Raw genomic sequence first — 22,300 nt, 5'->3', positions numbered from 1 at the left:
CTTCTATAAAGTTAAGAATTTTTATTATATGATACTATAGAGTAAAAAAGCAAGTGTAGTAGACATAGCATATTATTGCCATTTATAATTAACTACTTTCTTTGAAGACATTGTCTTTATTCATCCTAATAGCTGCTAGTAGTTGTGTTTTATTCTTGAGCAGAAAGAATTGTAAAAGTGTTAAAATACTGAAAAATAAAAACTGGAAACTCAAACTAGCAAGCCAGTAAGAACCAACAAACTAATTTATGTGCTTACCGAATTTGGTTATTAAAAAATTTCTAGTGATACGAAAAGAAAATAAGAATGTATTTTATCAAGTAATTTGATTGCCATGTTTAAATTCTCATTTCACTTCCTGATATTTCTTCACTTTAAAGGAAGGATGAATAGGTTATTTTGTTTAAGCTGAAACCTCAAAATGACAAGTGATCTACAATTGCCTTGAGCCTGTGAATAATGACAGAGGCTGTTTTCTTTCCAGCCCAGAGTCCCAGGTCTCAGCTCAGGCTTGCTGGAGTGGTGGATGAGCAGGCTTGATGCTGAACCTCCACTCCACTCCACACCTAGTGAGTCTTCCTGTAATAAAGTGGATAGAAAGCTAAAATGTTACATTTCTCAGACCTTCTTGCAGCTAGCCTTCTGGATGCTATTTAGTTTTAGCCAAACAGATGCAGCCATAGAAGGCAGAAGTGAGATAAAGGGTGTCATGAAAGTGATTTTTCTGAGGCAGTGTTGACAGAGATCCCAGTGTCCAGACATGAGGTTCATAAATGCCAGCAGGAATGGTACAGAGCATCTAACATGGTATGGACTGTAGGGGGATGGCAAAATATTGTAGAGAACCAGCAGTAGCGTGGCTTCCTCATCACAGCACTCTCCTGATCCTCACCAGGTTGGTATACTTCGGGATTGAGTGGTTTCCTGAACTTGAAAGAGATGCGGCTCTCTTGGTTTAACTGGTTCTGCAGTATGGCTTTTGGAGTCATTCCTCAAGGCTCTGTCAGTTCTCAACAATTCTGTGCTCAGGTTAACATTTTGTTTAAAAAAAGTCCTCTCTAGCTTAAGCGATTTAGAATTAACTCTGTTCTCTGCACTTTACTGGACCTTAATACATCAATTCATTAGACCTTAATACATTAGGGAATGGTGATGGTTCGGAGAAGGTGGTAGGGACACTGTCCAGAACTGTGAAGGGTCTGAGGTTTTACCCTACCTGTAAGCCAGCCTGCCAACTTAGCCTGCCAGTTTCATGGATCCTGGCCACAGACATGAGACTCCTGGATTACAGCCAAGTGACTTTCTACTAACAGTACAGCAAGGAGCGTGAGCTTCATGTCTGTTTCAGTTCTCCTTGCCCCCCAAGTCCCAAGGGGGCGATGCAGAGTGGCTCAGGTGGGTGCAGAGCACACAGTGGGTTTGCATCACAGCCAAGGAACCCCAAACTGAGGGTACTTGACTCTTTTGAGCTCAATCAAATCTCCCCAAGCTTTGCCCTGGAGGGAGACACTATCTTTATTATACTGGACAGTAAACAAACCTGCCTTCCTCTCAAGGAAGACAATATTTTTCAAGGCAGTTCACTATGCACATCTCCTTGGAAAAGATATCCAGAGCAAAAGCTGTCAGAGCCTTTGCTCACAAGATGTGAGAAACACAAGAGATTCAGGGAGAATTGTTTCCCAGCAGACATCATCCAACCTTTCATTTTGACTATAACCACACTTGTTTTACAGCCAAAACCAGGTTTTATCTTTTAAAAATTCACTTTAATCTAGTCACACAATTTACATTTGTATACAGTCAGGGACTAATTTATAGCATGGTTTCTATTCATTTCAGCCATGAGAAAACACCATAGTCATTATTAAAGGTATCCATCCATAAATTACTTTTATTTCTCATTAAATGAGCACAGAGTCATTAGCATATTAATAACAGATATGTTTATTATTACATATCCATCAGTGCGGCTTTCAATACCACTTGAAACATGCATTATCATCCTAGAGACGAATCAGTTTTCCAGTGCTTCTTATTTGATACACATTACTGCAAAGCCATTATAAATTACTGAGGAGGTATTTGGTTAAAAAAATAAACAATAAATCATACTGCCCACATGGATAACTCTTGTTAATGGACAAGAGTGCAACAGTATTTATCTGGTAATTCCTATGTTAACTGGAAAACATCATAGATGTATTGCCATAATTTTCTTTTATACTGGTGCAACTTTCTACATATTTTTCAGAGTTTTATAAAGTCATTCATTATTTTAGCAGGTAGCTTGATGCAAAGATTGTACTCAATTTATGAAAGTCCAAAAAACCTCTAAATACTTTAAATTAAACCAATTATCAATGAAAAACCCACTGACACACATAATTTTTTGAAAATATGTTTTTTGAAATTTCTATATTTAGTCATGGCAGTAAAATAATTCTCTCAAATTAAGGCACTAAAAGGGCAATGCAACTCCCACTGAAAGTGTTCTAAGAATAATTTACATTTCAAACAGTGCATACATTTCTTATATGTTTGTTAACTTAATGTCTTTATCACTTAAAACCACAAAGAAATACATTATACAATTACAGAAATGATGTACCCCACAAAACGCTTTTAAACTTGGTTCTTTTGTACAGTTAGTTCCTAATGTCTTTAGTAGTAAAATAACTCAATATGGCTTGGCAAAAATGCATAGATTAAATGTAAATTTTTTTTTTTTGCCTTCTCCCCTTCCCCAATCTACAAACTTGCTGAAACACATACAGTATTTTGTAAAGCATAATGTAAGATATTTATTCTCCAACAAGTCCACCACGGGCAATCAACAGTAAGGCTTTTAAATTCTACAGTGAGGGCACTGATGTCAAGTGATGTCACTGCTTTCCTAAAATAGTTTTGTATAGTCTTGCAAGAGCACAAAAACTGAAGTCATTAAAAAATTTTCAGTTGTCTCATTTTGAGATATTTTCTTTACTCCTTCCATGAGCTGGTCTTGATAGTGATGGCCATTCCACTGAAAGTGAAAGTCCCTTCCTCTCACTCATGTGAGGAAAACTGTGTTCTATCATGATTGACAGGCACTTTCTTAGAAATTCAAAAAGGCAGCACCTTTTTAAAAAAATACATCTAGCTAAGCTTTCCCCCAATTGTACTCGCATTACATAGTAATAATTAATCTAAATCTACCTGTAGGCAAACCCGCAATAAAAAAAAACCCTCAGTGTACTTTTGGGCCAAAGCAAGGACAGAATAACAGCAATCTTAACCCTGAAGCCTGTGATATTTGTGTCAAAGAAACAGCCTGTCTGCTCTGCATGGTTAAAGAAGCCTGGTTTATCAGGTAGCATCCCACACGACTCCACAAGGCACTAGGTCACGTGGTTAACTGTTGGCAGAAATAAAAGAAAAAATTGTAATTTAATAAATGTATTCAGTTTAAAAATAGAGGAAACAAAAATTGGGAGAAAAGATGAATATACATTATTTTTATAATTAATAATACACAAAGTTTGGAAAATAGGAAAAAGGAAAAATACACTTAATATTATCTTCATTTTGCTTCTACTCTATTTCAAATACTTTAGATTATAGTTTTGTAAAAAGAAAAATTATTTTATTTTTATTTATTTATTTTGGTGAGGAAGATTGGTCCTGAGCTAACAGCTGTTGCCAATGCGCCTCTTTCTGCTTAAGGAAGATCGTCACTGAACTAACATCTGTGGCAATCTTCTCTATTTTATGTGGGATACTGCCACAGCATAGCTTGACGAGTGGTGCTCAGTCTGTACTCGGGATCTGAACTTGCGAACCCTGGGCCACTGAAGCAGAGTGCGTGAACTTAACCACTACGCCAGTGAGCTGGCCCCTAAATAATGTTAGATCTATCTTTTATTCTACACAAGAAAGGGCTGATATAGGATTCTACAGAAAAGAGTCGGGAGTGAGGCAATAATACCCTGGAGTAGCATGGTAGCTGAAGAATACAGAAGGTGGAATGGATGTAAGTAATTTCAAAGAGTCAGACTTGGTTACTGATAACAGAGCGTGAAGAAATAGGATGTGTTAAAGATGGTTCTAGGCCTGCTTGGAAGACCTGGGTGACATCAGCAGAGAGGGAAATCAGTTTTAGGTCTCAGCTTCTAGATTCAAATACCCCTCAATATGGGAGTATGCTCTAGAAAAGATGGTATTTTGCTTCAGGAGGAAAAACATAGGGTTTAGAACTGGATGAAAATGGGTTCCAATACTGACTATGCCACTAGCCCGTCTGTGTGATCTTATGTAAGGTGCTTAATTCCTCTGAGACTCATTTATTCATGTGTAAAATGAGAATTTAATGATATCATAACCTCTCTTCAAGAAAGAGTTTATGTCTTGTAATTATTTATTATAGGATATATTCTTGAAAAACTTCTATCAAAACCAGTTAAACCAAAAAAACAAAAAGAAGAAAAAAAGGGTATTTCACTGGGAAGTTTATTGTAACACTAATAAATAACTGATAAAACCAAATAATTTTTGATTAAAAAAAATCTATGCCAACATAGTTAAAAACAAAAGATGAGCAAAGTATTCTATGAATCTATTTACATTAAAAAAGGTGTAAACCACAAGTTGTTCAAAACATTAAGAGCTAAATATGTGCCATGTATACCAACCAATGACATTAAAATTTGACATAGAACTAAATAAATATGACATTTATAAATCTTAACTTCTAACAGGAATCAGTTAAACTAATTTGTAAAGTCATTTCAAGTCATATATAAATACCTAGCTACAAATGATGCCCTCCATGGGGAAAAGAACAATTAGATTCTGGTTTTAATAGGTATTATCCAATCACGTTCACATTGTTAAAAAGGTTAACATATCAATCCTTACCTAGCTTTTCCTGACGTATTTTTGACCACTTTCCGGAAAGATTGATTTGCAGTGGATCTTGTAGAAAGCGTTCGAGGGGATGCACGAACAAAACCAGATGGTGGATTCTTAGGGATCTTCTTTACTAAATGAGTTACCCATTTTTTTTGTTCATCCTGAGAACATGCTAACAGCAGCATATCTCTTGCTGATGTTACATCATAACTTACTATGTTAAGAAGAAAAGAGTACAATTAAAGTCATATAATATCTACTGAAGCCCTACTGAATGCATAATTTTATAAGTTCTTAAAAGTCTTAAAGATTTATTATGCCTAATTAAGCTTGGACAATATCCCTCTCTCCTTAATCTAATTATGGCTGAAAATTTAAAAAGAAAACATTAGTCATAAACTAATAAGAAAATTAAAGTAAAATCAGAATACAAAAAAAATGCAGAAGTAAAACAGATAAATATATTTTTAGAACACAAATTTCTTATCTTAAAATAGCTGTAGCCTGTATTCTTTGCCTCAAGCTGCCTCTGGTAAACTAGAGGCATTTTGTCTATGATACAGCATGCCAGTCCAGGTAGTGAAAACCAGACAGAAAGAAAATAAGCAGGAGATAAAAACTCAAGGGGGAATATAGTGGAACTTATCTACAGCTCTTCTCGACAATTTAGAATAGTTTCTCAGGGGTGAACTTTTTTTTTTTACAAGGGGGTAATTATCTTTGAAAACATTATGTTCAAAGCTAAACCTGTAAGTGTGAAATGACAGTTACATGTTGCTCCATATAGAAAAACGTTACACTTGAAGAAGTTATTTCATCGGGACTTAATTCTCTAATTTGTTATAAGATGTAAAAATAATTGTCACCCTTACCTTTACATGGAGAAATTAAGTCCTCTTTCTTATCTAAGTGATCTCTGTGGCACTTAACATGGCATCTTCGACATTCTAGGGCAGGGGGTGGCTTAAAAACATGCCAGAGAGGTTTGGCACAGGCCTCACAGTTGGCAGGAAAGTGGTAGAGTGTAGGAATGAACTCGTGGCCTTTGTGATTTTGAAAATTAGTTTTTTCAGCTTGTTGTACTGGTTCCATATCTACATCTTTTCTACATTCACCTTCATTTGCATATAGTATCTACATTCAGGAATGGTACAAGGAAGAAAAAAAACATCTTAGTCTGTACATACAAACTTTAAATGTATAAAAGCATTGGTGTATTTACATTGACTTCACAAAAGACACTTAATACTTAGGTAAAAGATCTTCTGAAATTATAATTTCAGATTTTTACCTGGAATATTTTAGGAATTTCTTCAGTTTCAGCTCTGTACACATCTCCTTGTGTTACAGGTCGAACGTGAAACAATTTACTAAAATGAAAATACAATATAGGCCATTATAAAAACTTGTTTACAGCAAAAGACATAAACAGATATATCACTGAAGAAGACACACAGGTGGCAAATAAGCATCTGAAAACATGTTCAACATCATTAGTCATTAAATGCAAAATTAAAATCACAGTATCAATATACATTTATCAGAATTTTAGAAATAAAAATAGTAATAACACCAATTGCTGGTGAAGATGCAGAGAAAGTAGATCACTCATATAATTATGGCAGAAATAAAAATTGCAGAGCCACTCTGGAAAACACTGTGGCAGTTTCTTACAAAAAACTAAACATATGCTTACCATATGACCCAGCAGTTACACTCCTAGGCCTTTATTCCAGAGAAATGAAAATTTCTATCTATACAAAAACTCGTACATAGCAGCTTTACTCATGATAGTGGCAAACTGCAAACAACCCGAATGAATGGTTAAATAAACTGTGGTACATCCACACCTTACAATACTACTCAACAAATAAAAGAAACAAACTACAAGTTGGATGGATCTCAGAGGAATTACACTGAGTGAAAAAAGCTGATCCCCAAGGTTACATATTATTTAATTCCATTTATCTAATAACCTTGAAATGACAAAATTAAAGAGATGAAGAACAAATTAGTGGTTACCAAGAATTAGGGAAGGGTGGAGAAAGGGCATTTCCTGTAGCTATAAAAAGATAGCATGAGGGATCCCTGTGATGGAATTGTTTTTTGTTTTTTTTTTTTTGAGGAAGATTAGCCCTGAGCTAACATCTGCCACCAATCCTCCTCTTTTTGCTGAGGAGGACTGACCCTGAGATAACAACCATGCCCATCTTCCTCTACTTTATATGTGGGATGCCTGCCACAGCATGGCTTGATGAGCATGGGTAGGTCCACACCTGGGATCTGAACCAGCAAACCCTGGGCTGCCGAAGTGGAGTGCACAAAAGTAGCAGCTGGGCCACTGGGCCGGCCCTGGAACTGTTCTGTATTTTGACTGTGGTGGTGGATACAAATCTACACGTGTGATAAAGGCATACAGATTGGAAGAAAAGAAGTAAAACTGTCATCATTTGGAGATGACATGATTATATATGTAGAAAAGCCTTGTAGAATCCACCCAAAAAACCCCATGAAACTAGTAAGTGAATAGCAAGATTAGTGGATTTAAGATCAATATACAAAAATAAATAGTGTTGGAACAACCAGAAATCGACAGGGAAAATAAAAAAATAACCTCAACTGCTGCCTCTTACCAAACACAAAAATAAATTTGAGATCAACCATAACTTAATTGTAAGACCTAAAAAAATAAAGTCCCTAGAAGAAAACAGAGAATACCTTCAACAAGCTTTTGGGCAGGCAAAAACTTTTTCGACAGACTACAAAAGGCAATAATCCTTTTCTTCTTTCCTTTTTTTTTTTTCTTGAGGAAGATTAGCCCTGAGCCAACATCCATGCCCATCCTCCTCCACTCCACACGTGGGATGCCTACCACAGCATGGCGTGCCAAGCGGTGCCATGTCTGCATCCGGGATCTGAACCGGTGAACCCCAGACTGCAAAAGCGGAATGTGTGCACTTAACCACTGCGCCACCAGCCGGCCCCAATAATTCTTTTAAAAAATTGATAAATTGGTCCCCATTAAAAGACACTGTAAAAAAATGAATAGGCAAGCCATAAATTGAGAAAGATTTGTACTACATATTTCTGAGATAAGATTTATAAGCAGAAGACATATGCAACTTTTACAAATCAATCTTTAAAAGCAACCTAATTAAAAAAATGGGTAAAAACTCAGTGACACTTGACTGACAAAACAAAATGCTGGTAAAGATGTGGAGCAACTGAAACTCATATTACTAGGGAGTATAAAACAGTCTAAGCATTTCTGAAAACTGGTAGATTTTTTAAACACAGATTTACTCTGTGACCCAGGTTTCCCCTCCTAGATATTTACGCGTAAGAAATAAAAACTTAAATCCACAAAAAGAATGTTCATAGTATTCTTATTTATAATAGCCCCAAACCAGAGGCCACTCAAATGTCCATCAACAGAAGAATGGATGAACAAATTGAGATATATTCATTCAATGGAATATTACTCAGCAATAAAAAGCACAGACGATTTATACGTACAGACAAACACTATGCTGAATGAAAAAAGCCAGGCACAGAAGAGTACACACTGTATAATACCATTCATATGAGGTTCTTGACTAGGCAAAACTAATCTCAGTGATAGAATTATTCAGATTATCTCTTTTTTTTCTTTCTGAGAAAGGGAACAAGGGAGTTTTATGGCTCAGGGAAATGTTCTTGATCTTGTGTTGGGTGGTGATTACATGGGTGTTTACAATTCTCAAAAGTCATTGAACAGAAACTTAAGATGGATGCATTTTATTGTAGGACAATTACATCTCAATAAAAGGCAAAACAACAAAAACAAGCTCTCATCAATCTAAAAAGTATTTAACTTAGTTAAAAGATGCTGCCTTTCATATTAGTGTTTATGTATTATTACACTTAAGTGACCATTTAAATCATTACAATTAATGCTTTTTTAAAAAATTGGGAAATAAAGGAGAGAGGGATGTAGGCGTCATGGAGGAGTGAGCTTGCTTGGGACCCTCTCCCCTCCAACATACAACAAAAAGGAGCAATCATATTCCAACAGAAAATATCCTAATAGCATAGGAATCCATGGAGAGTAACGGCAGCCAAATGATGGAGGGTGGAGAGGCTGGAGTCCCCCTCGGAGGAGCTGGAACGGGATAAGAGAGAACTTCACTCCCTCTCCTAAAGACTGTGGTCACTGCCACGGGAGGCTCCGTCAGGGAAGGAGCGGGGGAGGGCTCGTGCATCTGCAGGATCACCCAGGACTCGCTAGAGACCTTGCAGCCTAGGGGAAAGCCCTCTAACAGGGTGAAAGCTTTCGCGTGGGGTGACCTCATCAAGCCAAGATGCCAGGAGACATGATAGCAAGAGCTGATCAGGAAACCGAGCACAGCATCCAAGAGAAAGCACCTCCCCCGCAACCCATGCTGTGCCGTGCCATCTCGGCTGAAGGTGGAGGGCTCAGAATATGAGGCTCTCGACCCCCATCCAGTGGCAATAATAGCACAATGGGAAAAACCTGTTCTTCCAGCATCAAGCAGTTCATCAAAACACCAGACCAGAGAGAAAACAAATACCCAGAATTCTGTCCTGAGGACTCAGAAATGAGTAAACTAAACAACAATGAATTCAGAATAGCTATCATCAAAAAACTTAGTGAGGTAAAGGAGAATATAGAGAAACAATTCAATGAGTTCAGGAGCTAGTTCACAAAAGAGACTGAAACTATAAAGAAGAATCAATCAGAATTACTAGAGATGAAAGACACAATGGAAGAGATAAAACAAAATATGGATTCCCTGAATGCTCATGTGGACACCATAGAGAAGCGAATCAGCATGATCGAAGATAGACATGGTGAATTGCTCCAGAACGAGGAGGAGAGAGAAATAAGACTAAAAGGAAATGAAGAAAGTCTCTGAGAAATATCCAACTCAATGGGAAAATGCAACTTAAGAACTATAGGTATCCCAGAAGGTGAAGAGGAGAATGGAGCAGAAAGCGTGCTCAAAGAAATAATAGTAGAGAACTTCCCAGATCTAGGGAGCGAAAGGGAAATGTGTCTGGAAGAAGCTTTCAGATCTTCTAGATTTGTCAATGTAAAAAGACCTACTGCAAAGCATATAGTAGTAAAACTGGTAAAAATGAATGACAAAGAAAGAATACTCAGGGCAGCAAGGCAGAAGAAAATAACCTACAAAGGAACCTCTATCAGACTTTCAGCAGATTTCTCTGCAGAAACCTTACAAGCTAGGAGAGAATGGAACGACATATTCAAAACGTTAAAAGATAAAAATCTTCAGCCAAGAATACTCTATCCAGCAAAAATATCCCTCAGATATGAGGGAGATATTAAATCTTTCCCAGACAAACAAAAGGTAAGGGACTTTGTAGCCACGAGACACCCTGCCCCCCCAAAGAAAGAAATCCTCAAGAAGGCCCTCATACCTGAAAAAAGAAAGAGAGGGAGAAAGGGGTCACAAAACACAGAGTAAGGAGACAAACAGAATCAGAACAGGATAGCAAATATTCAACTATAGCATTAGGCTAAAGGGAAGGAAAACACCAAAAACAAAGACAATCTTGTCACTTTAACCACAAACTCACAACACAAGTTGGAATGATATGAGAATAACTTAGGAGGGGAGGAGGAAAGGGACTGAATCAGTTTAGACTAAGGAAATAAGAGACGATCATAAAATGGACCATGTTATGCAGGAGATTCTGAATACAAACGTCAGGGTGGCCACTAAACTAAAAAGCAGAACAGAGACACGAAAAATAAATAAGGAAAAAACAAAGAAACACAGCATAAGAAACTGCAGAAGTCAATGGGTAGACCAAAACACAGAGGACGAGAAACAAAGGAAATGCAGGAAAATCAGAAAACGAGCGACAGAATGTCAGCATTAAGCCCTCATGCATCAATAATCACTCTCAATGTAAACGGATTGAACTCTCCAATAAAAAGACACAGAGTGGCAAGATGGATTAAAGAACAAGATCCAACAATTTGTTGCCTCCAGGAAACACATCTCAGCTTCAATGATAAAGACAGGCTCAGAGTGAAGGGGTGGAAGGCGATACTCCAAGGTAACAGCAAACAAAAGAAAGCAAGTCTCGTAATAATTATATCGGACAAAGTAGATTTCAAGATAAGGCAGGTAAAGAGAGACAAAGAGGGCCAATACATAATGATGAAAGGGACACTCCATCAAGAAGAAATAATGCTTATAAATATCTATGCAACCAACACAGGAGCACCGAAGTTCATAAGCCAACTATTAAGAAACCTAAAAGAAGACATTAATAATAACACAACAATAGTAGGGGACCTCAATACCCCACTCACATCATTGGACAGATCACCCAGACAGAAAACCAACAAGGAACCAGTGGAATTAAACGAAAAGCTAAAATAGTTGGACTTAATGGACATATATAGAACACTCCATCCAAAAACAACAGAATACACATTCTTCTCAAGTGTGCATAGAACATTCTCAAGGGTAGACCATATGTTGGGAAACAAGGCAACCCTCTAAATTTAAAAAAACTGAAATAATAACAGGCAGCTTTTCTGATCATAATGCTATAAAGCTAGAAATTAATTACAAGAAAAAAGCTGAGAAAGGGACAAAGATGTGGAGACTAAACAATATGCTATTGAACAAGCAATGGATCACCGAAGAAATTAAAGATGAAATCAAAAAATATCTGGAGACAAATGAAAATGATAACATGCCATACCAACTCATATGGGATACAGCGAAAGCTGTATTAAGAGGGAAAATCATTGCAATACAGGCACATCTTAAAACAAGAAAAATCCCAAATAAGCAATCTCACATTACACCTAACCAAATTAAAAAAAGAACAAACAAAGCCCAAAGTCAGCAGAAGAAGAGAAATAATAAAGATCAGAGCAGAAATAACTGCTATTGAAACAAAAAAGGCAGTAGAAAGATCAAGGCAACAAAGAACTGGTTCTTTGAGAAGATAAATAAAATTGACAAACTCCTAGCCAGACTTACAATGGAAAAAAAGAGAGAAAGCTCAAATAAAATCAGAAATGAAAAAGAGGAGAAATAACAACTGACTCCACAGAAATAGAATGGATTATAAGAGAATACTATGAAAAACTATATGCCAACAAAATGGATAACCTATAGGAAATGGATAAATTCTTAGATTCTTACAACCTCCCAAAGCTAAGTCAATAAGAAACAGAGAAACTGAACAGACGAATCACAAGGAAAGAGATTGAAACAGCAATCAAAAGCACCCCAAAGAATAAAACCCCAGGACCAGACGGGTTTCCTGGGGATTCTACCAAACTTTCACAGAGGATTTAACACCTATATTTCTGAAGCTATTCCAAAAAATTAGGGAAGATGCAACACTTCCTAACACATTCTACGAGGCCAACATCATGCTGATACCAAAGCGTGACAAGCACAGCATGAAAAAAAACTACAGACCAATATCACTGATGAACATAGATGCAAAAATTCTCAACAAAATTTTGGCAACCCGAATTCAGCAATACATCAAAAGGATCATACATCACGATCAAGTGGGATTCATACCAGGGACACAGGGATGGTTCAACCTCTACAAATCAATCAACGTGATACACAACATCAACAAATTGAGGAATAAAAACCACAAGATCATCTCAATAGATGCAGAGAAAGCATCTGACAAGATCCAACAGCCATTTATGATAAAAACTCCTACCAAATGGGGATAGAAGGAAATTACCTCAACATAATAAAGACCATATATGACAAACCCACAGCCAACATCATACTCTTTGGGCAAAAACTGAGCGCCACGCCCCTGAGAACAGGAATGAGACAAGGGTGCCCTCTATCACCACTCTATTCAACATAGTACTGGAGGTTTTGCCCAGAGCAATTAGGCGAGAGAAAGGAATAAAAGGAATCCAAATAGGGAGGGAAGAAGTGAAACTCTCGCTGTTTGCAGATGACATGATCTTATATATAGAAAACCCCAAAGAATCCATTGGAAAACGATTAGAAATAATCACTAACTACAGCAAAGTTGCAGGGTATAAAATCAACTTACATAAATCAGTAGCATTTCTATACTCTAATAACGAACTAACAGAAAAAGAACTCAAGAATACAATACCATTCACAACTGCAACAAAAAGAATAAAATACCTTGGGGTGAATTTAACTAAGGAAGTGAAAGACCTAAACAACGAAAACTACAAGACTTTCCTGAAAGAAGCTGATGATGACATAGATGGAAAGACATTCCATGCACATGGATTGGAAGAACAAACATAGTGAAAATGTCCATACTACCTAAAGCAATGCACAGATTCAATGCAATCCCAATCAGAATCCTAATGACATTCTTTACAGAAATAGAACAAAGAATCCTAAACTTCATATGGGGCAATAAAAGACCTCGAATTGCTAAAGCAATCTTGAGAAAAAAAAACAAAGCTGGAGGCATCACAATCCCTGACTTCGAAACATACTACAAAGCTACAGTAATCAAAACAGCATGGTACTGGTACAAAAACAGGTGCACAGATCAATAGAACATAACTGAAAGCCTAGAAATAAAACCAGACATCTATCAACAGCTAATCTTGGACAAAGGAGCTGAGGGCATGCAGTGGAGAAAAGAAAGTCAAGAGACTTGAACAAATGGTGCTGGGAAAACTGGACAGCCACATGTAAAAGAATGAAAATCGACCATTCTTTTTTCACCATTCACAAAAATAAACTCAAAATGGATCAAAGACCTAAAACAATAAGGCTTCTAGAAGAAAATATAGGCAGTACACTCTTTGACATCAGTATTAAAAGGATCTTTTCAGACACCATGTCTTCTCAGACAAGGGAAGCAAAAGAAAAAATAAACAAATTGGACTTCATCAGACTAAAGAGCTTCTTCAAGGCAAGGGAAAACAGGATTGAAACAAAAAAACAACCCAGCAATTGGGAAAAAATATGTGCAAGTCATATATCCAACAAAGGGTTAATCTCCATAATATATAAAGAACTCACACAACTCAACAACAAAAAATCAAATGACTCGATCAAAAAATGGGCAGGGGACATGAACAGACATTTCTCCAAAGAAGATATACAGATGGCCAATAGGCACATGAAAAGATGCTCATCATCACTGACCATCAGGGAAAGGCAAATCAAAACTACACTAAGGTATCACCTTACACCATTTAGAATGGCAAAAATAACCAAAACAAAAAGTAACAAATGTTGGAGAGGTTGTGGAGAAAAAGGAACTCTCATACACTGCTGGTGGGAATGCAAACTGGTGTGCAGCCACTATGGAAAACAGTATGGAGATTCCCCAAAAAATTAAAAATAGAACTACCATACGAGCCAGCTATCCCACTACTGGGTATCTATCCAAAGAACCTGAAATCAGCAATTCCAAAAGTCCCATGCACCCCTTTGTTCATTGCAGCATTATTTACAATAGCCAAGACGTGGAAGCAATCTAAATGCCCATCAACTGATGATTGGACAAAGAAGATATGGTATATATACAATGGACTACTACTCAGCCATAAAAAAGGATAAAATTGTCCTATTCACAACAACATGGATGGACCTTGAGGGTATTATGTTAAGTGAAATAAGCCAGATAAAAAAAGACAAGCTCTGTATGACTCCACCCATATGTGGAATTTAAACATGTAGACAAAGACAACGGATTAGTGGCTACCAGGGGAAAGGGGGTGTGGGGAATTGGCACAAAAGGTGAAGTGGTGCACCTACAACACCACTGACAAACAATAATGTACAAGTGAAATTTCACAAGGTTGTAAACTATCATAATCTCAATAAAAAGTTAAAAAAAAACTGGGAAATAAAATATCAGTACTCTCTGTACTTGCTCAATTCTTTTTTACATTGTAACTATAACTGGCTCCACAAATGTTTAATTCCAAAGGAATGGCAATACTTTAAGTTTATATTTCTCTTGAATAGCACCCACCAAACTTCACTTTGAAGTCATACTTTGTTGCATATGTTTTACCTTTCCTACTACTAGTCTTTAAACTCCTTAAATTTGGAACTGTCTTACTCATCTTTGCACAAATCTACAGCACCTATGATAACACAGGCAGTAGTGCTTAAGAAATGCTTTTAGAATGAATACAAGGAAAAAACCTAAGCTTATTACAGGCCTCTTTGACTTATTATTAAAAAAGGACAGATATATTTACCTTTCCTTCTTAACAATAACCACATAATCACATACTTTTCGAGATTCTCTCTGAATTTAAAACCAATAAACACTTGATATCAAAAGTTTGTCTTTAGAAAACATGAGTCAGGTGTGCAAAATTTTCCCTCTCACATTTTGCTAAAGTAAGATTTAATATAAAGTTACTATTGGGGCTGGCCCCATGGTGTTAGTGGTTAAGTTTGGTGTGTTCCGCTTCAGTAGCCTGGGTTCATGGGTTCAGATGCTATGCACGGACCTACACACTTATCAGCCATAATGTGGCAGTGACACACACATAAAGTGGAGGAAGTCTGGCACAGATGTTAGCTCAGGGCTAATTTTCCACAAGTAAAAAGAAAAATAGAGGAAGATTGGCAATAGATGTTAGCTCAGGGCTAATCTCCCTCAGCAGAAAAAAAAAAAGGTTATTTAAATTTGTTAAGAAAAAGAGAAAAGTAGATAACATTGATTAAATAACAAAATATAAACTAAATTGTACATCTAAAAATAACTATCATAAGTTAACACTCAACTGGCTTATAATTCAACCAAAGGCAACTTACTCTATGTCCAATACCATAGATGGATTGGATTGCTCCTTATCCTGCTCATCGTTATAGAACAAAATTTTTTTGCTGCTCACCACAACATACTGAAATGAGAAAAACGGGGGAAGAGGTATAAGAGCAACATTAACTTGGTTTAAAGTGATAAGCACAATATTTGCCATTTATGTCTAGATTATATTGTATTAATCTAAAATCAATGCTAATAATAGAGCAGTTAATTTAAGTTCTATGCTTTAAAAGTAAAATATAGAACAAAATATCAATTAGAAAAAATGAGGCATACGGTACCTGTTTCTTCCAGCCATATCGTTTGATATTTCCTCTATTTGGTATTGAGAGCCAACCTTCGATTCTTGACTCTAGGATAAAAAGAATATATGGAATTCAATCTTAAATTGTAACAAAAGGAAAAGCTATTACGAGCTGTCTGACAGCATGCAGCAACAGGCATTTAAACACAGCTAAATAAATAAGTAATATAATTTGCTCTTCCATGCTTCAATCACACAAATCAACTTTAATGGCCATACAAATAACTGCAGAAAAAAATCCCAAGCCACTTTCCCCATAAAATTAACATTTAGTACTCAATTATGAAAGTATGAAGTAACAACAATACCCTTAAGAGCCAGGCAAGACTGGAATGGATTGCAGCTTAAATGAGATATGATACAAAAGAATTTAAATATCACTTAACACTCATATAAAAATACTTAGCAAAAAAAAAAATTATGCAGCAAGTGGAACAAATCAGAGCCATGATTTACACAAGAAAGAGCAAGCAAAAGTACAGAAGTGTCCTATTACTCACAGAAGATAAGAATAGAAGATAAATAAATAAGGAATGCAGGCAGAATCAACTAGATATAAAGAATAAGAGACAAGCATTTTATTTGTTTTCTCAATACAATATTCTGAAAAAAATTTTGATAAAACACTCATAAAAATTTCAATAAAACTGTCCAAATTTGGCTGGGGGGAACTTAATTTAAAGTGCTCTGTCCAATTATAATTCTTATCAAACTAAAGAGGTATAAATAAAACCTTTCAAGTTTACGGCACCAGAATTTAATAAATAGTAAAAGAACACAGAATTCAGCTGGTCAACTGCTAATATTTTACCAGTTTGTGCATATTAGAAATTCCTTGACTAATTCGATCAAGGCATTTTATATAATTATTATTACTGTTTAAATATAATTAATGTTTATTAGAAATATCTGAGTTATAAAATAACAATTTCTAGCCGAATTGTATTTTTAAATCAGGTTAGAATAAGAGCATTTAATTAAGTGTTTTCTACGTCTATCTCATTATATTTGAAACAACAACAAAAAAGGAAAATTAACCAACTTTAAAGTACAATGCTATAATGTGACATTATATGATGGCTCAAATCATGACCCTAATGGGAATATATATTGCCCTTCTCCACATAACTTGAAAGCTCAGTAAGGAAGTAAAACAGCTCAGTCTTACAGTAATAGTAACAGTAAGAGGGATAATTTATTATTTGCCAAGTGCTTTACAAGTAATATCTCATATATAATCTATGTATAATCCCATGAATACAGGATATTATAGTCCTGGGATAGGTTCTACGATCATCTGCCATCAACAAATGAAGAGACTAAGGCTGGGCGGGGTGAACTGACTCGCCCAAGTGTACTCTATCAGTAACTGTCAAAGCTCTCGGGTGACCAGGCAGTCTAATTTCTGAGTTTATCTTCCTAGAGTACAGCTATTCTATCCTTTAACAAGCTTGGCAGTTAAGTGAATCAGGAGAAATGTTCTTCTTCCAACTTCTTCCATGTACCTAATGTCCTTTGCTTTTGTTATTCTCCTTTATCTAAACTGTAGTTGTTGTCAAAGGAAATAATGAGAAACTTCAGTTCAAAGTGATCCCCCTCTTCTCCCAACTTTTTTCTTAGTTGCTGTTATTTAGTTCAGCAATAATTATTCTGTTTCCTTAGGTAGTTCCTTGGTAAGTTTTGTGAGAGTGGGGGCCATATCCTAACACTTCTTTTTTTTTTAATAAACCTCAAGGCATCTGACACACAGAGTTGGTACTTGATAAATATGTTGATTATTTTGCAATTCTTTTTTCTGTATTAGCCAATTAAAGTAATCCTCTGTAAATGATGGTTATAATTTAAAAACCACAGGGCAGTTTTATATTAAATAACATGCAGAAGGATGCTGATCATTCACAAATATTCTATCTTACAAAGCAAAAAAGTTATTGCTAGAAAAATTTCCCTTTAGTGTGCCAAAAATTGCAACTCTTACTCCTAAGTCTATTCAATACCAGCAATTCTTCACTGAAAATAAAAGATGGGAAAGCCATTGAAATCTTGTCATTTACACAAAATTGTGTATGCCAAAATACCCTTCTGCCTTACTTATTTCTCTATGAGAATAAATGCTAAAAATATTTATGCTTCCTGGCTCTAGGTTTGGATTAACCTGCCAGTGTTTTCTTTAATATATTTTCAATGAGTTGTTGTATGCTATGACTTTATCTGTCATTTCAGTGTTCCTACAGAAATTTTATGTATCAAAGGCATTTTATTAACCAATAAACTCAATTTTATATTTGCTCTAATTTAAATTAAATGAAGAAATTTGGAACTCAAAAAAAGATGTTGAGGATATGTGAAAGTTTTTGCCAACTTAAAGCAATGATGTTATGGGAGAGAATTTTAGGTTTTTCCTTCTGGTGAATTCCCTTCAGGAAGGCAGGTGAACTAAACTCAGTGATAAATATAAATACCTCCTTTAAAACCATGACCACTTGTGATCTAAGTGGTAATTTGAAAGTATAATGCTCTAAATTCCATCTTTTACATCACAAACACAGAAGTCTGCTTCTCGAGATAAACTGAAGAAATTTTGAGGACTTCTAAGTGTAGATTATCATTGCTAATATGCTACAGAAGTACAAAAACAACTTGGCTCCAGGTTTTATATATTTGTAGAGCAATTTTAACTTAAAAAAAATTTAGATGTGTATTATTGCAGTATCAGCAACTGACTCCTTTACCCAAATAAGAGATGGAGAAGCTAACAATATATAAATCAATATCCAATATAGCCAATTTAAACATTAAAGCTAACCTCTGAAGACCATCAAAGTTTACCTGAATAAATCACATAATATTTAAGAAACAGAGCTAGAGAACCATCCCAAAATATTTTAATTATATTCAGAAGTGATATAAAAAAGAAAATGCTCAAGAATTCTGATGTACTTATTATCTCCAAACCATGGATTAGATTTGGGCAAAGTTAGAAACTCTCATATACTCAAATACTGGGAAACATACAAGAAATCCACTATTTACAGGTTTAAGTTGCATAGTCTGAGATCAGGTTGGATGGAAAGAGAATGATGCAGATAATTCATAAGAGATAATGAATATTAATAGAGTTTTGATACCACATGTTTTTCTTAATGCTTCATCTACTTTTACATTCTTTTCAGATTCTTAGGTCAGTCATTGCAAAAGGAGGAAATAGAACATGGAAGGAAAGACAGCTATCATGCAGTCTGTTCGTTATCTAGGCAACAGGCAAATCGTAACCCAAAGGGTAACATTTATTTTTACACAGTGTGCTAGGCCACAGCCTGCCACACAGCCAAAAGGAGGATGAAGACATAAGAGAAGGAAAGTGATTTTGAGAACTTCAAAGGGTTAGAAGTCAGAGGAGAACATTTTTTTCTAAGCTTTTTAGAACTGGGAAACTTAAGAGTAGAGATTGAATCTAGTTAGTGATGAGATGCCCACTGAGAAGATTATAGAGGCTGAGCTCTAGAGGTACAAGGTGACTAAATGAGAATCTTTATACTGAATGATGAAATCTAAGAGAAATAATGAAAGTAACATTATCAATTCACCCACTCAACTACTTAAAAAAACCTCACTGAACTAAAGACATGATCCTTATTTCAAAAGTAACTGTTGACTAAACGTATTCTATTCAGAGTCCTCCCTTTTTTAGTCTGTAGTTTAAATTCACTTATTAATTTTCTAAACTAAGTAAAGTTAATCATTAGTTATTACCTTCAAAAAATCTTTCAGATACTCAAATGATATATAACTCTCTCAAATTAAGGATGAATATCAAAATTCTTTAACAATTCTTCCTAGATATGATTGCAAAACCTTAACTTTATTTGCCAGGACCCATTTTCAAGCATCTAGTAAATGGCAGATTTAATACAAATTTTCAATTACTAGCAAAGTATTTGACACAGAGAGAGATAAAATAACATTGATAAAGATTACCCATTAATTTCTATCTCCATTATGAAAGTCAAGGGTTCAGTACTGTAGAGATCTTTGTATGTAAAATTTGAAGATCAAGAACACGGTAATAGAGAAAGAGACACCTCACTGGTCTGCTTTTATAGCAATGGAGAATGGCCACCAATACTTTTTTCCTCACAGAGTTTGCACTTTGAAAACCTTAAAAATAAAATCTCTGAAAATACACAGCTATTCTAAGTAATACACTCAGGATGGAGCCAGTAGAAACATTCAAAAATCTCTTTGTCGACTGACTCTTAAGTGGATTTATTAGTTCTGGATTCTGAAATCTACATAGATTCCTAACCTAAGTCTGCCAATCTAACCATCTGATCCTTTGAGATTAGCCTTCACACATAAACCAGGATGGAAGATAAAACTCATCACCTTCCTCCTCTTTAGAAGTCCCCCGAACTCATCTTTCAATTCAAATCTTCTAAATAGCATTCATCAATAAAAGACCAATCTCTGAAATGTTTAATTTAATACAAAGAAAACCAAGGCAGACATAGTAAGACATTATAAACCAAGTTAAAGGGAAATGGGTGGATAAACACAAAAAACCTGGTCAGGATATTTAACCTACGCTAAATGGAGTAAGATTTCCTTTACTAAATAACTATAGAATAATCTTGGAGTTAACGAAGGGGGAATCTAAGTTACAATTTCAGTTGAACAACTGAAAGAATGTAGCCAAACACTCCTAAAAGTCATATTCTTTACTGATGATTAAGTCTAACTTTAGAAAGTTGTTCAAGCAACAGCTGAAGCTAGAGATTCTTGTTAAATCCCAAGTGATCCTCCGATCAGGATGTGAACCTACAAGATTCTTAAGAGGCAGGAGGTTTCAGACAGCTATAAATGGGAAAACAGAAGGAACTGCTTGACCATTAGAATAAGAAATATTCCTTCCCTGCCCTTCCCTTTCCAGATAGCTGATTTTGAGCTATTGAAGCCAGAAAAGAATGGAGGCAAGGATTACATGGTATACAAATAAGAGTTGAATTCACTTCCCACTTTGAGTCCCACTTTCTTGACGAAGAACAATAATAAAATTTTCTAAGTAATCTATCAAGTTTCTTATATCAAATTCTCAAAAAACAAGTAATATCTGTTAAAACAGAATCCCTATAATATCAAATGTGCTGCTTTATAAATATCTTTCTATTTATGTATTATTCAGGAAATATACTAATGAAAATACATTTTCAAGTTTACAACCATGTAAATAAAACTTTCAAAACCTTGAACTAAGAATATGTACTACGTCAAATGAGTGTGTGCGTGTGTGTATTATATATATCTTTAAAATTTGTAATGCATGTTTTATAACCTGTTCATTTATAAATAGAACCTGTAATATGTGTATTTGTTATCTCTGTTAAAAAGAAACATACTACCACTTACACTACAATGAGCCCAAGAATGAGGCTGTATTTATTTTTTAATTGATTCTCCAGTGGAAAAAAAGAGACACAGAAAAAAAGCCTGAAATCCATGCTTCTCATTTTTGCCTTTACTTGATTCCCTGTCTCCTCACTGCACTTCCCAACCCCTTTTATCTCTTTCTCCAAATTTGAAACAAAGTCTGATTAAAGTTTATTACCACTACATTAGGTAGGCTTCTATAGAGCTGCTGTGGTTCTGATTAAGTACAGTTCTTAGTTTTAGCACAAACACACATAAAATATTAAAGAGCTGCTACTCATGAAAACATGTAAAATTTTCTTTAAACTGAGAGGCCTAGCAGCAGCTTCAACTTTCACCATGGAATTAGGCTGGTCGATGTAGGTTCATAATCTTCTTCAGGTTTCTATTCAGGCAGAGCTGCTCAGATCTATTTTAATAGTCTAAGATTGCTTATGACTGCTTTTATTCTATAAAATGCACTAAGTATACAAACATCACCAGACTTTGGCTATCAAAAACACAAATCTCTTCTTAAGGATCCATGGAAAAAATGACAAAGAGATAGAAAACCAAATGAAAGAAACATACTGTATATTCCATGACATTTAAGCAAACTTGAATGAAGTAATAGGAATATTCTTACCTGGAAGGTTTCCATCAGTTTCATCAGCACTAGGAAAACTTGCAACACTTGTAGAATCCGAAAGGTCCAAGAGTTTAGCACGCAATTGCTCAATGTCACTCTCTTTGCTAGCCAACTGCATCTGAAGCTCATTCCTGTGTGTACATTCTTCTAACAATTGCTATTTTTGAAAAATACCAAGACAATATAAAGAATCAAGATCAAACTTCCAACATTAAGAAATTAAGAATTAATGGAAC

General features: G+C 35.5%; 1 protein-coding gene across 2 annotated transcripts in view; it reads right to left on the bottom strand.

Annotated features, from left to right (window-relative positions):
* Positions 1-1,867: 1,867 nt before the first annotated feature.
* The window catches only part of ROCK1 (Rho associated coiled-coil containing protein kinase 1), a 161,030-nt gene continuing 140,597 nt past the window's right edge, over positions 1,868-22,300 (bottom strand). For both annotated transcript variants that reach the window (XM_070629718.1, XM_070629719.1), the window contains exons 27-33: positions 22,062-22,221; positions 15,987-16,057; positions 15,693-15,781; positions 6,182-6,260; positions 5,763-6,024; positions 4,897-5,104; positions 1,868-3,397 (exon numbers count right to left, since the gene is read on the bottom strand). In XM_070629718.1, coding sequence (XP_070485819.1) covers positions 3,394-3,397; positions 4,897-5,104; positions 5,763-6,024; positions 6,182-6,260; positions 15,693-15,781; positions 15,987-16,057; positions 22,062-22,221 — 873 coding nt within the window. In that variant the 3' untranslated portion in view covers positions 1,868-3,393. The remainder of the gene's footprint in view (positions 3,398-4,896; positions 5,105-5,762; positions 6,025-6,181; positions 6,261-15,692; positions 15,782-15,986; positions 16,058-22,061; positions 22,222-22,300) is intronic.

The sequence above is a fragment of the Equus przewalskii genome, chromosome 7 (genome assembly GCF_037783145.1).
Source record: "Equus przewalskii isolate Varuska chromosome 7, EquPr2, whole genome shotgun sequence".
Lineage (NCBI taxonomy): Eukaryota > Metazoa > Chordata > Mammalia > Perissodactyla > Equidae > Equus > Equus przewalskii.
The sequence above is the reverse complement of the archived record's forward strand: the minus strand, read 5'-3'. Positions and strand labels throughout refer to the sequence as shown.